Source organism: Maniola hyperantus, chromosome 7, assembly GCF_902806685.2.
Source record: "Maniola hyperantus chromosome 7, iAphHyp1.2, whole genome shotgun sequence".
Classification (NCBI taxonomy): domain Eukaryota; kingdom Metazoa; phylum Arthropoda; class Insecta; order Lepidoptera; family Nymphalidae; genus Maniola; species Maniola hyperantus.
Window position 1 is genome coordinate 6,147,809 of NC_048542.1, and position 16,193 is coordinate 6,164,001.

General features: G+C 36.2%; 1 protein-coding gene across 5 annotated transcripts in view; it reads right to left on the reverse strand.

The window, feature by feature from the left end:
• Positions 1-245: 245 nt before the first annotated feature.
• Positions 246-16,193, reverse strand: part of eya (eya transcriptional coactivator and phosphatase 2) — a 69,849-nt gene continuing 53,901 nt past the window's right edge. For all 5 annotated transcript variants that reach the window (XM_069499886.1, XM_034970217.2, XM_069499885.1 and 2 more), the window contains 10 exons: positions 15,022-15,126; positions 13,859-14,006; positions 13,156-13,309; positions 10,810-10,909; positions 9,889-10,060; positions 8,986-9,075; positions 8,121-8,332; positions 7,286-7,408; positions 6,292-6,413; positions 246-5,978 (listed from right to left, as the gene is read on the reverse strand). In XM_069499886.1, the coding sequence (XP_069355987.1) occupies positions 5,797-5,978; positions 6,292-6,413; positions 7,286-7,408; positions 8,121-8,332; positions 8,986-9,075; positions 9,889-10,060; positions 10,810-10,909; positions 13,156-13,309; positions 13,859-14,006; positions 15,022-15,126 (1,408 nt within the window). In that variant the 3' untranslated portion in view covers positions 246-5,796. The remainder of the gene's footprint in view (positions 5,979-6,291; positions 6,414-7,285; positions 7,409-8,120; positions 8,333-8,985; positions 9,076-9,888; positions 10,061-10,809; positions 10,910-13,155; positions 13,310-13,858; positions 14,007-15,021; positions 15,127-16,193) is intronic.

Consider the following 16,193-nt stretch of genomic DNA (forward strand, 5'->3'; position numbering starts at 1 on the left):
TAATAAAAACGCAACGGTAATTCTAATATTACTTCATCATGCTGATGAAGTAATATCAGTATTACCGTCAATGGAAAACGGGGATAGTGAAACCCACCCGAAAGTCGACTATTAGTGGAATATTGTTGTAATTCGGAAAAAAAAATCAGTAGAAAAATAAGACCAGCAAAACTAATCCAAACCGGGCATCCACGTTTCATATTTAAACTATGAAAAAGATAAAGTAAAACAACCAGAAATAATCGTCAAATAATATATTTTTATTTACAACTCAATTAATCATAACTTTCGAATTAAATTTTATATCACTAGCATATTAGCTACTTATATATTTTCTTTTAAAATCTAATATTTGAACTGTATTTACATTTTTGAATTTTCCTATTCATAAAAGTATTGCTATTTCGTGTACAATTTAAACGTCATTGTATAAAACAAATATCAATATAAAACGTACATATATTAAAACAAACATTTTTAAATACATTTAAGTCAGCATACTACAAAATTGTACAAAATTAATAAATCAGCTGCGCGATTGCTGTAGAATGACACTGATACGATCGCAATCACCTCTGATTGGTCGACGCTCGCTCACTATTGGCTACAATGCATTGTTGCAACAACAATCGCACAAATTCAGCCAATCACAACAATTGAGATTGTAATAATTATTGATGCAGGTTTTAGGCAATCGCCCTACTGTATGCATCAACAGCGACATGTAAAAACAGATTTTAAATTATCAAAAATAAATGTGCGAATAATTTTAGTAGCTGCTTAGGTACGCACATCACCTGCGCTGTCCCGCACCGGGTTAGCGCAGGGGTTGTGCGGGTTAGCGGGGCGTCCCCACCCCGACTGCCATCTCGACCTGTCGTGCACTTTACATATCAATCTCATTAAATCGTTCCGTCTACGGGATGGCCATATATAGTACGTAAATATTAAATTGGTTTTATTCAAATTAATAATTTTGGCAACCAAGTGAAAAAGCAAATGCTTTTAAATCTTTTAACTCTGACTATGTAATTATGTATAGTCCGGTTTGCCTTGGTTTACGTAAAGATAAACAAACCGCAGAAGCCTACTCGAAGAAACGGTTTAGCGAACCGATTTACCCGGCGAAGTTTTTGACTTTATTCTTACAGTAGCTTCCCAATATATTTACAATAATATAATTTTTGTACGACAAAACATTCACAGTTACAAAAAAATCAGTGATCTCCATGATAGGCAAACTAGAAACAAAAATAAGCTAGCTACTCCTGCGCTCCGCCTCTGGAAGGTGGGAAAGTCATTTGTGGGAATGAGTGTAATATTTTATAATAAAATTCCACAAGCATTTTTAGACTTGCCTTTACACAAGTTTAAAAAATGTGTTAAAAGTATGCTCCTAAAAAAAGCATATTATACAGTCGCAGACTATGTAAACGATAAAAAAGCTTGGATTTGACTCGCTCCAGCAATGCACGGGGCTGCAATGGCTTGTATAGTACGGTATAATAACATTGTAAATTGAAAAATTAAAAAGAGCAACCACCGAGTTTCTTGCTGGTTCTTTTCGGTAGGAACGGCATTCCGAACCAGTGGTAAATTAAAACTACCTGACTATTTATAAGCACTTTTAAAAAGTTTACATGAATAAAAAAACATTCTATTCTATTCTACTCGTATCATGAGTTTTTGTCAGTTCGCGGTAATAAGGACGTACAAGTCGCGTATAGTGCGCCTCTTACACGTTTCGGGTAGGTCTCTCTATTCCCATTACCCATTGCAATAGTAATAGGTAGGTACTGAGACTACGTTTTTTCAAATCAGTCTCACTATACCCATTGGCTTAAGAAACGATGAATGGAAATATTGAGACTCATGTCCTCCTACAAAATGTCTCGACTGTACAAATATAAACCGTTTTTTTTAAAAAAGCCTTATAAAAATCAAAATCAGCGATCATACATAGCGAAACCAATAATTAATCTATGTCAGCGATACTTTACAGAAAATAGCCACAACAAGGCATAATGAAACAAAATCTAGTGGTCAGATCGATAAGGGTCACAATGTTGAGTCGAGAATATTTTTGAGATAAGAAGCGTTTCCTTGGTCGCGAATAATCGCGGTATAAAACGCAACGGGAATAGTGAGACCTATCCCGAGTTTCAACGAGAAGCTACTTGTTTACCTTATTATATGTAAACTAAGGAAAACCAAAGTAAAACATTTTAGAACATTATAATACATTTCATTTTGTTGCACCATGGTTGGTTACACATTATAGAAGCTGTCTCACCGGTACCAAAATTCTCAATAGTTTACATAGTACGCTAGATATGGCGTGGCACCCAAAATGACAATAATTTTTATGTCGATTCAAAGCGCCCCACCGAGCGTACCGGGAATTAAAATTGACACCTCGTGTTGACAGATGTCTCATCACTAATATTTAGTTCCGAGTACGCTCACATGAAGTTCACTGCAGCTATCAGCGCCAAAATGGCGATAATGGCGAAATTGCTTCAAAAACACGTCAATCGTATATCTAGCATACGCGCCAGGTCGAGATAGCAATCAGGGAGGGAAGGTCCCGAACACACACACAGCCCCCGCCAGCTAACCCGGTGCGGGCGAGCGCGATTGATGTGCGGGTGTGGAGCGTTCCCCCGTCTCATACCCCGACTGCCATCTCGACCTGTCGCGGACTATATGTAAATAGTATATTATATATCTGTGTAAAATCAATAACTTTTTTACTTTTTAAGAAGGTATATCACACTATACAAAGGTTTCTTATGGCTGAGTTTTATTTTACGTCTGACAAAATTTTTAAAAAATATCAAAAAGCTAATAATAGTGTTTTAGCATAGTAGAATAATGTTTTATCTAAAAATATTGCAGTATATTGTCAGCTATTTGGCAGTAAATATTTAGCTAAATTTAAATTAATATAAAATGAACTTAAGTATAGATACAAAATGGAACTTTTTTTATATGAGAGGTTATTTTATAATTGTACGAAAATATTGAGTCGCTAGTTTCTTACCAAAATAATACGTTTTACAAGCGCCCGCGATAAATGCCATTTCCATAGTGGTGTTACTGTGACCTAGTTAGGAGAAGACTATTTATCGACAAATTATTTACAATGAGAATACCAGCGTTTACCTTTTGCCTACAAAAATAGTAAAACCATAAGCCCCGATGGCATTTAACGCACGCGTCAATAGTACTACATAGTTCGACGCCCTAACCAAATAAAGTAATAATCGGAAAAAGTAAATAAAGGTGATCAAAAAACCGTAAAATAAGTATATAAGTCAAAAATAAAGGAATAAAGTTTATGTCTAAGTCTATAATGCGTAAAAAATTACTTTTCCGGGATAAAAAGTAGTCACTCTCCAGGTCTTCTATACCCATGCAAAAAATAACGTCAATCCGTAGCTCCGTTGCGACGTGATTGAAGGAGAAACCATTACCCAACAAACAAACCCACTTTCGCATTTATAACATGGGTAGTGATTTTATGGCAAAGTACGATTTTAGTCCTTATTTTAAAGGTGGTTCCGTCCTTTTGACATGTATGTTCACCCACAGAGCTAAAATGGCGCATGAGAAGTCATTTTGTATGGACTATATATAACTTTAGCCAGATGTAATTAGCAAAGGAGATATAGTACGTACAAAATGACTTCTCACGCGCCATTTTAAATCTATGGGTCAATTGTCATGTCAAAAGTACGGTTCACCTTTAAAATAAGGCCTAAAATCGTACTTTTGACATGACAATCGAAACATAAAGTTAAAGTGGCGTGTGGGAAGTCATTTTGTACGCATACTATGTTACTGTCAACGTTTTTGTGATCTAGTGGACTTTTCTGATTGTACCTTTATTCGATTCTGGCGTCGGGTTCATTGTTAGCTCTTTCAAATCAGTAATTTCAATAAATGAGAAATGTACCGCATCTGTATTTAGAATGCTAAATTGCGCAGTATAAAAACTATAAAACACAAAAACATTTGTTACAATAGTATTTATAAGTTTACGCCGAAATGGTATGAGATCCGGTATTAGAAATATCAGCCTCATTGGTTATTTAATCGTGATAGAGAATATAAGAAGAGATACATCGCGAATGGGTTGCCAATCTAAATCTCGTGCCGATGATGTTAAACAATAAAAAAATTTTTTTTTGATCAACATCTCTGATTAGCTATTTAAGAAAGTCGAGCATCAGCTGAAAGAATAGTTCCAAGGAGTGGAAAAATTAAGCCTAAGTCGCCTACTTTCCCCTCTGCGGAAGTATGGGGTTGCCAGATATAAACAGATAAGTATGCAATTTTGATATACCCTCATCTGTAACCTCATATAATAGAATTTTATATCAAATGAAAGATTGTTTTAATCCCAATCTAACCGTATTAGGTTGCCTTATCAAAAAGTTTTTTGAGACCATGGTTGCCTAGATTTAAGATGTAAAGCTTTCTATTTTTGCTTTTTTGATTTACTGTTTTTACTGTTTAACATCATCGGCATGTGATTTGGCTAGGCAACCTATTCGCAATGTCATCAATAGATACATTATCTAGCATATATTCTCTATAACGATTAAATAACAGATGAGCGTAGATATTTCTAATAACGGATCTTAGACCAAAATAAATATTCAAAATATTAATGTTTTACTTGGTACAAATTGATTAAATCAATTTCACCAGTTAACGTCACAAGGCCAAACTTTCCTCGTTAATTTTTTTAACTAAAAATAAACATAATCTGTACATTGCATAGAATATATAAAAACTTACGTAGTAGGAATGGAATTAGAATAATCCTAACGTATTTTTTATTTACTATGATCGAATAAATATTTACAAAAAAAGATCTAGAAACGTTCGCCTTCGTAAGTTTTGAGCTGAGTTTGAGCTTAACACTAAATCATAAGTTATCGATACAGAGACATCTGAAAGCTCAAAAACTTAACATTATGTATACTAAACTGTACTTTATAAAGCTTCCTAGGACTATGCCATTACTGATATGATTTAATCGTGATTGAAATAAAATTTAGGCATTTAGAAATACCGGCAGTTTGATCCGCCCAGAAGTAAAAAAATAATAATCGCATCACACATCAATTTTCAAGTTCATCAAGAAAATTTCATAAGAACCTTTTTTACTCTCTAAAAAATTATTTCAATTCATAACTAAATAAATATATTTTTTAAGTAATAAAATAAAATACGGACTCCCGGTTACGATATAATTATTAATTTCGGTTTTTACTAGTTTTTTGTTACACTGCATTTACACATTCGCCATCGAAGCGTGTGGCTCCGCTCGCCGTTAACGTCATCGAAATGTCGCACATAATCAGGGGCTCGATTACGGTAAAATGACAGCTTCAATGTCACGATCGCAATCATCTCTGATTAGTTGACGCTCGCTCACTACTGGCTACGCTGCATTGTGGCAACCAGATACCATAAATTCAACCAATCATAACAATTGCGATTGTAATAATGATGCAGTTTTTCTGCAATAGACCAGCAAGGCCATTGCGTGGGTGCAAGGCGAGACCGGAGATAAATGTATGAACAGGGTAGCTCGCGCTCTAGCTCGTCCTCTATAGCAAATGTGTAAATACACCTTTATGATTTTCAATTATTTTAAACAGTGACATTTCATATTAGCAGTTCAATCCAGCCTCAGTTTTTTAAAAAGGAGGTTTTACTATCATGCAATTTTTTTCTACAATTTCAATACAAAGAGAACCAAAGTACCAGGGTAGCAGCAAATCATAAGAAGCCCATATCTAGCGCGTTGTACAACGCGGCGATGTCCGAATGCCCGGATATCCTCCAGAAGGGGTAGTTTTTCTTCTTAGCCGCATCCTCTTCGTCCGGCCCATCGCCGATCGCTACGTATGTACACCGATCGCCGAACCGCTGTTTGATCTTTTCGAAACACGTTTCTTTACCTGAATAATTAAATCTCTCCTTAAATATTCCATGTAAATAGGGTATCATTCTCACAATAATCCCGGATTCGCAAAAAGGGCTTATTGACTACCTACTTCTTTTTCTTTCTGTGAAATTTGATGTTCAATATCAGAATGGAATAGAAAAGCTTTCTGTTCAAACAAACTTAAATAAAGTGCTTTTGAAACGTCAAATGAATCGTCACTGGTTCGGATTTCCTGACACTATAATATTTCCCAGAAGTAGAGACGTCAAATTAACGCCTTAGTTTAGTTTAGCAAAAACTATTAAGTTATTGAATCCAAAATTAACCTGTTTTGGTAGCGGAGTAGATATTTTCAATGGGGAACACTCCGCCGAGGCCGAACAGCAGTACTTTGGCGAGCGCCGGAACTAGCTGCGTGTTCGTTACTAGCACATTCACGCAGTTTTCCCTGCAAAAACAGATATTACAGTACGCGGCCGAAAGTAATGTACACCGACCTTTAGAATGAAATTTAGATTAGCTTGCTGAAATGCGGCCCCGCCTTAAGAGAGCAAAGTTTTTTTTTTTCAAGTTAGAATTCCGAGCAATGCGTGTAATTCAAAGGGCATGCAGCATAAATGCAGCAAACCCACTTTTCGAGCTATTGAGGTGACAAGGAGGTTTGAAAGCAAAGAAGTTGGCCTGGCTGCTTTTAACTTTGAGATTTCTAAGGTGTTTAAAGAAGAGTCTACATCATTATATTCTTTGACAATCAAAAAGTGTACGATGGTACCCGATTTGAAGAAATGCTTTGAGTTTGAGAGTGGTCATTGATATTTTTAGGGTTACATACCTAAAAAGGAAAAGGAACTTCGTTGTCTATCTGTCGTGTCTGACAAGAAACCCATAGGGTACTTTCCGTTGACTTATTATCATGAAATTTGGCAGGTAAGTAGGTCTTATAGCACATTTAAGAGGAAAAATTCGAAAACCGTGAATTTGTGGTTACATCACAAAAAAAATTAAAATGTGTACATGAACAAATAATAAGTATTTTCAACTTTCAAAGTAAGATAATATACCAAGGTGGGTATCATAAGAAAGGGCTTTACCTATACATTCTAAAACAGATTTTTATTTATTTTTATGTATAACAGTTTTGATTTATCATGCAAAATGTCGAAAAAATACGACTGTAGTACGAACCCTCCTCGGTGCGCGAGTCTGACTCGCACTTGGCCGGTTCTTTCTAAGTGGTATTAGACGAATGAAAAAATGTGTAAAGAATAAATTTTATAATTTTTGATTATTTAATTTCTTATGGTATTATGATCCTCATACCTCGAGTTGATCATGTTGAGACATTTGCAAGCCAGAGTCAGCCAGTTGTCCGTCGCCTGTTCCAGCTCCGCCCGCAGCTGCAACCATTGCTCCCTTTTCGCTGGCCCCAATAGACCTCCAACACTGTAAGAAAAAGTAGACCTAAGGTTGACACGCCATGAAATGTTGCTATGGCACATTCCCCCGCTATGATTTGAGGTGTTCTGCCAGGGACGACATAATGATCATCTCGGATCTTCTCTTAGAATGAAAAGGGTTTAGAGTACAGTCTACCTCGCTGATAAACTGATTTTCGCAATTTTGGCGCTGATAGCAGCAGTGAGCGTCATATACGCGTACAGTACGCGGCAGAAAGTAATGTACATCAATCAGCCTTTAGAATGACTTTGTAGAGCGTTGTACCTGTCACTTATACCTATATGACGTTTTGTCGGTCTCAACGACAGAGACAATGCTCTACAAATCTGCTATCTCCTTGTAAAGGTCGATGTACATTACTTTCTGCTGCGTACTGTACTCAGAACCAAAAGTTTGTGACAAGACATCTGTCAATACAAGGATCATTTATAAATCAGTAGGCTTTGTGAGGCGCTTCAAATAGGCACTGATTACTAACAAAAATAACTGTCATTTTGTAAGGTACACCATGTCCAGTGTGTACCTACATATTATGTTAATTTCAGTGATTACCATCCAAACCACACGTCAGCAAAATTGGACCTCAATAGTACCATTGCAATTTGAGAAAGGCCATTAAATCACTTTCAGATTTTGACAGAACGACATACGAAGAAGCAAATAATAAAAAGTTTTTAAAAAGAACTGAAGTTATTACCTATTTCTATAATTATTGTAGGTATCCTTAATTTTTCTGTATCTAAAAGCTAGTTTCCTCATCCAGTCGACTCCGCCACGGACACCAGGCGCGCAGAGGCCGGTGTTAGGAGCGGCGCCTGCGTGGAAGCCGTCTGAGGCAAAGTTGTACGCAGAAAGGTCTTGGCCGTTGTCATCTGCTGCTACTGCGTCTATGTGCTCCTGGTCACAGTCCTGGAAATAAAGGATTCACTTCATCATCATCATAAATCATCGCAGGATCATCATTAGATGGAAACTGTTTGATTTATCAGAATAAAAAGAAGTCTGTCTATCTCCAGGATGGAAACTATATCTCTGTACCAAATAGATGATGTCAGCAACTTGCATTTAGGGTTTTAAAAATCCTGTGGCAACTCTTTGATTTTCCGAAAAAAAGGAGCCTACATCGGGCCCCAGATGTAAGCTAACTCTGTACCAAATTTCGTCAAATCGATTAAACGGACGGTCCGTGAAAACAGAGCAGAACTTCGCGTTTATAATATTAAGTATAGATATGGTTATCAGCCTGTGCATGTCCCCTGTTGAAAATAGGCCTTACCTAGTGAGCGCCACCTTGTTCAGTCCTCTGCCTTCCTCATCCAGCAAGCTTTCTGCCACCCTCTTTATATCGTCAATCCATCATGCCGGAGGAAGCCCCACGCTATGCTTACTAGTGTAAGCTTTCCAGCTCCAACAGCCATTATCCATTATCCCTATGACAAGCATGGCCTATCCACTATCTATTCACTTAACCTTACTGAAGCGTAATGTCATAGCCCAAAGGTTATAATAGCCTATGACGTTGATAGTCAACTAGCCATGAAGGAAAGAAAAACTGTTCTCACCTCAACATCATTGAAGAAGAAATGCATATCACATAAACTGTATATTAGTTCCTCCATTCTAAAACCTAATTGCACTATTTGCTGTGTATCCTGAAACAATAGATTTTTTCAGTTTTTTAATTAATTTGTAGTAAATAATAAGTCATAACTCAGAAGTAATAAAAAATAGCATATTTTATTCTACAAGCTATAGCTAGGATCTATGATAAATACATCATCTCAATTCACAATTCATCAACCAGTTTTTTTTACCGTTTAAACTCGCGTGTGATTTCCATTATAAGTATAGATGCATGTTTTGATGACGTAAGCCAGACTAGTTTCGAGCACATCTAGGATCCTTTTTCAAAGGGACTCAGCTCACAATCGCGTCACGGCTGTGAAAAAGGACCCGGATGGGTTCAAAACTAGTTGACCTAATGGACAGAGAGCCAGTGCGTGCCCTTGTTATTTTACAAAAGCTGAAAGTTTCTCTGCTTATTGTTTCCAACACAGGGAGGAACAATCAGCGACTATGAAGTTTGGATCATGGTGGCTTTGGGAGATAACAGGTAATACAGGTGTAAAAAATCTTACGTCAAAGTATTAAGTCTAATTTTTTTTATTTTCTTCGGAATAGTATTAGAAATCATAGCATGCATTGCCAAACACTTAGTGTTGTGGCAACCCTCTGCCAGATGCCTTTAAAGTTTAAAAGTGTAAGTCTGAGATCTATAGAGCGCACTTTGACTTTAAGAATAAGATAGAACAAGACAGATTTATGTGACAGATATAGCTCTGTCTTGTTTTAAATTTGTCTTAAGTCTAAACAAAGTCAGAGTGCCCTCTATAGATCTCACTATAAGAGTGCCTGGCAGGAGGGTGATCAGTGCATCTATAGTAATCGTAGACTACCTTGCTTACCTTATTATATTTAGTTGCATATGTGCCCGTAAGCAGCGTGTGGAAGATGATGATGGTTTCATCTAGATCCCATATAAACACTCTGTCTGTCGCTGGTTCGGGAACATGTTGTGCGGGTGACGACGACGTGTTCCGTCGACCGCGCCCTCGTGATCTGCTTGCTGTGCTTTCACTGAAAAGAATAATAAAACTTAGTAGAAAACATGCTTAATGTATTTGAATTATATGTAGTATGTGATAGGTTGAGGTGGGAGTTGGAAAGTAAATGCTCCTCATACCCAAACAGCCCCTGTGCGCGGGGTGACATAGGTGTATGGGGCGTCCCCCCCGTCTCATACCCCGAAATGCCCTCTCAACCTGTCCCGGACTAAACATTGTACACATTAGGGATGATGTATTTATACCAAAGTACTGGGCCTTAGCTGTAGCCCACCATACTAATATTTTAAATGCAAAAATGTCACTCTGTTACTTTTTTCTCAGCTCCTCTGCTTAAGCAATTTAATCATTTAATGAAGTATGCCAGCCTGGAGATATATATATGCTACTTTTTATCCTGGAAAATCAAATAATTCCCATAGGCTTTAAAAAACATCAATACCCACCAGTCACAGGCATCATCTAGCTGTCAATACTTTTGTGCTCAGATGCAACATGGGTGCTGGCACTGTCTAGCATATAATGAGCAATTTATTTTTATTTAAAACTTTACTACACACTCAACACAGAAAAAACATAGCAGCTTCCTAATTTATTGTAGGAAGCCAATAATACTTAATCATGATAAACCCATTGCCGGCCCACTACTGAGCACAGGTCTCCCCCTCAGAATGAGAAGGTTGTAAGGCCATTTTTTGACACACCGGCCCAGTGCAGCTTAACCATGATACTTATCACATTACAATTCTTCAGTAATCTTACCCAGAATTTTCTCTACATCTCCGACTAGCTGCGTGTACTTCATTTTTGATTGGGGATAGGGGAGTGTCAGGTAAAGTTGGCAACATCGACGAAGGAGACTCTGTAACAAAAGATTTATCTCATTTCAATTATTATACTAGAGAATAAATAAAAATTTCATTTCAATTCGTCCTGTAGAATAATTAAAATTAATGTGTGCCTAATAATAATAACCAACCCTTGATATGTAAGGTCAAAGCAAACTTAAGTTAGATTCTTAATCTAAATATATAAAACGAAAAGGTGACTGACTGAGTGATTGATCTATCAATCCACAGCTCAAACTACTGGATGGATCAGGCTGAAATTTGGCATGCAGATAGCTTTTATGACGTAGGCATCCACTAAGAAAGTATTTTTGAAAATTCAACCCCTATAATGGTGAAATAGGGGTTTGAAATTTGTGTAGTCCACGCATACGAAGTCGCAAGCACATGCTCGTGATAAAATAAGTATTATTATTGTTCTTCTTAACAGTGATGGCTTACTTTGGATACTAAGTTTTGATCTTTAATTAAAGTGATTTTTTTGGCTGCAATGCAAAGTTTTTGGTTGTGACCTAAATTTGTGATAATAATAATAAAGATTTATTACATACTAGCTGATGCCCGCGACTTCGTATGCGTGGATTTAGGTTTTTAAAAAACCTGTGGGAATTCATTAATTTTTTGGGATAAAAAGTAGCCTATGTCCTTCCCTGGGTTGCAAGCTACCTCTATACAAAATTTCGTCAAAAACGGTTGATGCGTTGAGCCGTGAAAAGCTAGCAGACAGACAGACACACTTTCGCATTTATAATATTAGTATGGATTTTATCTGTGGTTTCTATAATCATCATCAAAATAATAATCATTGTAGTAATTTACAAAGTCTGTACCGTTTTAGTGAAAAAAATACATACCTACTTGTGTAGGTAGGTATGTATTTTTTTGGGTCTTCAGCGACTTTTTCATGTAGTCAGCGATAGCACAGTTCATGACAGATAGGGAACTACTAACAAAACGTCGAGGCTTCGACGTCACTAGGAGGCTTCAAATGTTAGTACATTTGACCTAGCGTAAAATGTACTAACATTAATTGTGTAGCCCTCTTTTCCTTGATTTTGATTTAACGTCACCATAGCCTAATACTTGATATTAATATCGTTGATTCAGGGTCAAAAAGAGATGTTCCCTCACTCTAGTTCACTCTGGCGATAGGTTAGGTTTATCAAATCAAAAAATGTTTGTACAAAACATATTACCGTTATCACTCTCGGAGTCCGGCCAGTAATCGGAATTATCATCGTAAGATCCTTGTAAATTATCATTTTCACTGTCTTCTCGTCTGATACGCTTGCTAGGATGTAAGTTTTGGTTTTCTTTATCCATACTACAAACACTATCGCAATGGAAATTCACAGAACGGAATGTTTTTTATCCAATTTTAATTGGTACACTCTTTATTTCAAATTTCCTAGCCCATTTACAAACACAGCTTTTATTTATAATAAGTAATATCCATAATAACTAATAAAAGCATCAGCAACAAGTCATCAGTCATAAACAAAGCTACGTCAAATTGACATTTGACTTTGACAAACAAGTTGGCAACATTACTAATTAAAATAATTTGGGATGCGTTCAAGTTAACACTGGTTTAAAATTTAAATGTAGTTGGAAGGTAACGTGGCTAACATTAGTCACGTGAAAGGTAACATTGAAAGAAATTAAATTTAAAAAATGTGGAATTTCTTAGATAACCCTGTAAATAAAGACATAGTGTCTTTATTCATAGGTTGAATAAAGACATAACGTCTTTATTCACAGAGTGAGCGCACCAGTGCATACATGATTCCTCGCCTAATCAATAAAAAAAAATCAAATAAAAAATAAAAAAAATAAAAACTTTAGATAGCAATATTAGAAATGAACTAACTAGATTTAATTTAAAATATAAGCTAAAATCCTATTATATTAACAAATTGTAATGATCCCCATTTTTGTATTTAATGCAATGTAATAAGTGCTTCTATAAACAATGTGAAATGTATTAAGAAGTAGACGTAATGACACACTTTTTAAACCGTGGTTTTTGCTGTGTCTAAATTGGATTTGTTAAACATTCTTTATGTTGTTTATAAAAGAAAATCTAAGAAAAAGAAACAATTTCAGTAGTACAAAAAAAAATTAACCTACGGTAAAATTACGTTAATCTTATGTTTTTAATGTATTTGAAACATAATATATTCAAAATCTACCCACCAGTTATTTAAAATATTTTATTGTATTTACTAAAACATATAACTATCATTAAATACCTACTCACCTGATAACGTGCCTCCTAGATGGTATGAGGTATGGCCAGCACTTCCACTGCTACTGGGCGAGCTAACATAGGGCGAGTAACTAGGGGTGGCGTAGTAACCGCCGTATTGCGCTACACTATGGTCCGCGTAACCTGTCGCATAACTACTGTAGTCCTGCAGAAAAATTAAAACCATTTGTAATTAATGCGTATGTAATCACTACGTTTTATTTGTAACATGGCATCGACGTCGGAAGGTTAGACTAAAAATAAAACTGTTTGCGTAGTATCCTTTGAGTACAAGCAAAATAAGTGAAACTTCAATGGTTATTCTGAAAATTATTCTTTCACTAATAGATAGCTAAATTTTTACTGAGTGCTACAAGCTAAAATTTAAAAATTTCATAAAATTACCGCCTGGTATAATCATTCTTGGGCGGATAAAGAAGTTTCATTTCAAAAGCAACCGTAAGGTAGCTTTCGCTACCTCACTAATAACTCATATTAAGTATTAGGTATATTATGGGCAAAAATATGCATTGTCCAGCCAATATAGTGCGTTTCATTGCTGCATTTATTCCTTCGTTTCAATATTTGGGACTAAAATCCCAATTCCAAACATTGCAGTATAATTCGAAAATACAAATGAGTTTTTTTTATTGCGTGATAGTTGAGGATGAGTCAACATCTGATTACCAACTACAGATTATGTAAACGAAGTTACCTGTTGACTGTTTGGGAAGGATTGCGTCAATGCACCGTTGTACGAAGGGTAGGCGTATGGCGAAGGTTGCGTGGCGAAATTGCCTGACACTGTACCCATGCTGCCTACGCCATAGCTAAGATACGTCGGCGTCGCTTTGCACGACGACCTGAAATACGATGAGGAAATTAAAAAAATGTATATTGTAGATATAGAAAGATTAATCTCACTATATTATTTTTAATAATAATAGGCATATTTAAGACTCCCTACACCGTTGTTGCCCTTCCTTCGAAATTTTTAACCATTATCAGATTTTTTAAATAAATAATTATTAGAGGTGCAAACAGGGGGGTAGACTACGGTGGGATTGAAGACAAAATTTATTATTTATCACATTATTCATTCAAGATTTTTAAGTTTTAAATGGGCTAGGCATGCCAGAAGACTCGCTTTGATCTCTCTTCATTCCGCTTTACCAACTCGATCTTTTGTTACGCTATAGACAATTAATTACACTAAATGATAAAATATAACAGAAAAGGTAGCATTCGGATTATGATAGTCGCAACCCGGCAGCCGCAACTGACTGCCGCGACCCACTGCCACAGCTGTACGGCGCCGCCACGACCCTACAGATAGAGACTGCCAAGTGCAGCAGTCTACTGAAGCAGAAGTCAATGCTTTCGGTCGTGTTTTGAGTACCAAAACTGAACAATAAACAAAAACAAGAACTCGTGAAGCATCTGATAGACCATAGAAGACGAAGAAGAGGATGATAAATTAATGTCGCTTTTACTTTCATCAAAGATAAATAAAATAGATTCATAATATACATCCAGAAGCTACTTATCAGATCCTGATAAAACGGCATTTAAATGAAAAAGAACTGAAATAAATAAGTGAACTGACCATCCTGCACTCCTCTCGAAGCTCGGCGGCGCGGCGCTGCCACCGTGTGGCGCGTGAACAGTCGCGCGCATCGGAAAGGTGTACATATAAAATACTAAACCCTACAAAGCAGTGTGCCGCGACTGCGGCCGCGGCTATCAATCCGTAGCTGCCGGGTTCGCGACTGCTGGGTTCGCGACTGCCGGGTTCGCGACTGCCGGGTTCGCGACCGCCGGGTTCTCGACTGCCGTGATCCGAATGTTACCTTCAGTACGATTAATGCAGCTTTCTACCTGTTATTAGAGTTGTGCGCTGGCGGGTACGCGGCGTAGGGTTGGTTGTACAGAGTCGAGCTGACGTACGATGATGCCGTGCCGCCGCCTCCATACTGTTGCATACTGGGGAATTAGACGCTTTCTTATACAAAGCTTATTAACTTATTACTTACTACTTTTATTCTATTGCTACTTTATTGATACTTTTATGCTATTAACTTATTACTTTTATTCTTTTCTTTACTTTATGTAGCAATACCTATTACGAGATTTATTGGTACATTTGGTGAAACTAAAAATATCACTGGTTTCCCTTCAAATAATAATTATAGTAGATATTGCTTAGTAGTTCTGGTCCACTGTAGGTATACTATTCAAACGAAACATGACGATATTAGGCAGGTAGGTACTATTCAACCCAAAATGCAAAATGTTCCATAAGTCATGTATTTGTCATGTTGGTAGATTAATCCAATAGATATATCTATGTCAAGTCAAGTCATATCATTTATTCAAATTGGATACCATTGCACACTTTTTGATTGGCAATTGTTGAATTTGTAAGATGTAATTAATTAATTTATAATATTAATTAATTAAAAAGTAAACTTAAAATTTAAACTAAACTTAATAAATGATTGATGATGTGCAAAATGTACGAATGATCTTAATCCCCATATACCTACTTAAGTGTTATTTTATTAGGTGGGTACCTATGTTATGTAGATCTCTATATATTATGTTTCGTTCAGTTTTTGCAGTAATCAACGTATTAAGGTAATTTTCCCGTACTAAATTAAACCATTATTTTCGATAAACCTTCTTTTCAGGCTTCCCTCACAAATCCTATAACGTTCGTTAACCTCTTTTATTATTGGATCATTACGGTAAAAATCAATTAAGGCTGGTCCAATAGGTACTTTAAATCTTATTAGGCCTAACCTACAAATCTAAGTACCTACATATAACAAAACTGATTTAATGAACTCTGTTCCATTTATTAAATTAAGAATTAACTAAGTAATAGCAAAAAAATACTTGTTAAATTTTAAACTAATAATCCTAACGTGGATTATGTCATTGAAATCAGGCACTATATCTTTAATTAGTGATTGAAATCTTTTGTATTTTGTATGAAATGTACGTTATGACGTCAATTTTGATAAAGATGTTTACATAAGAAGAGTAAA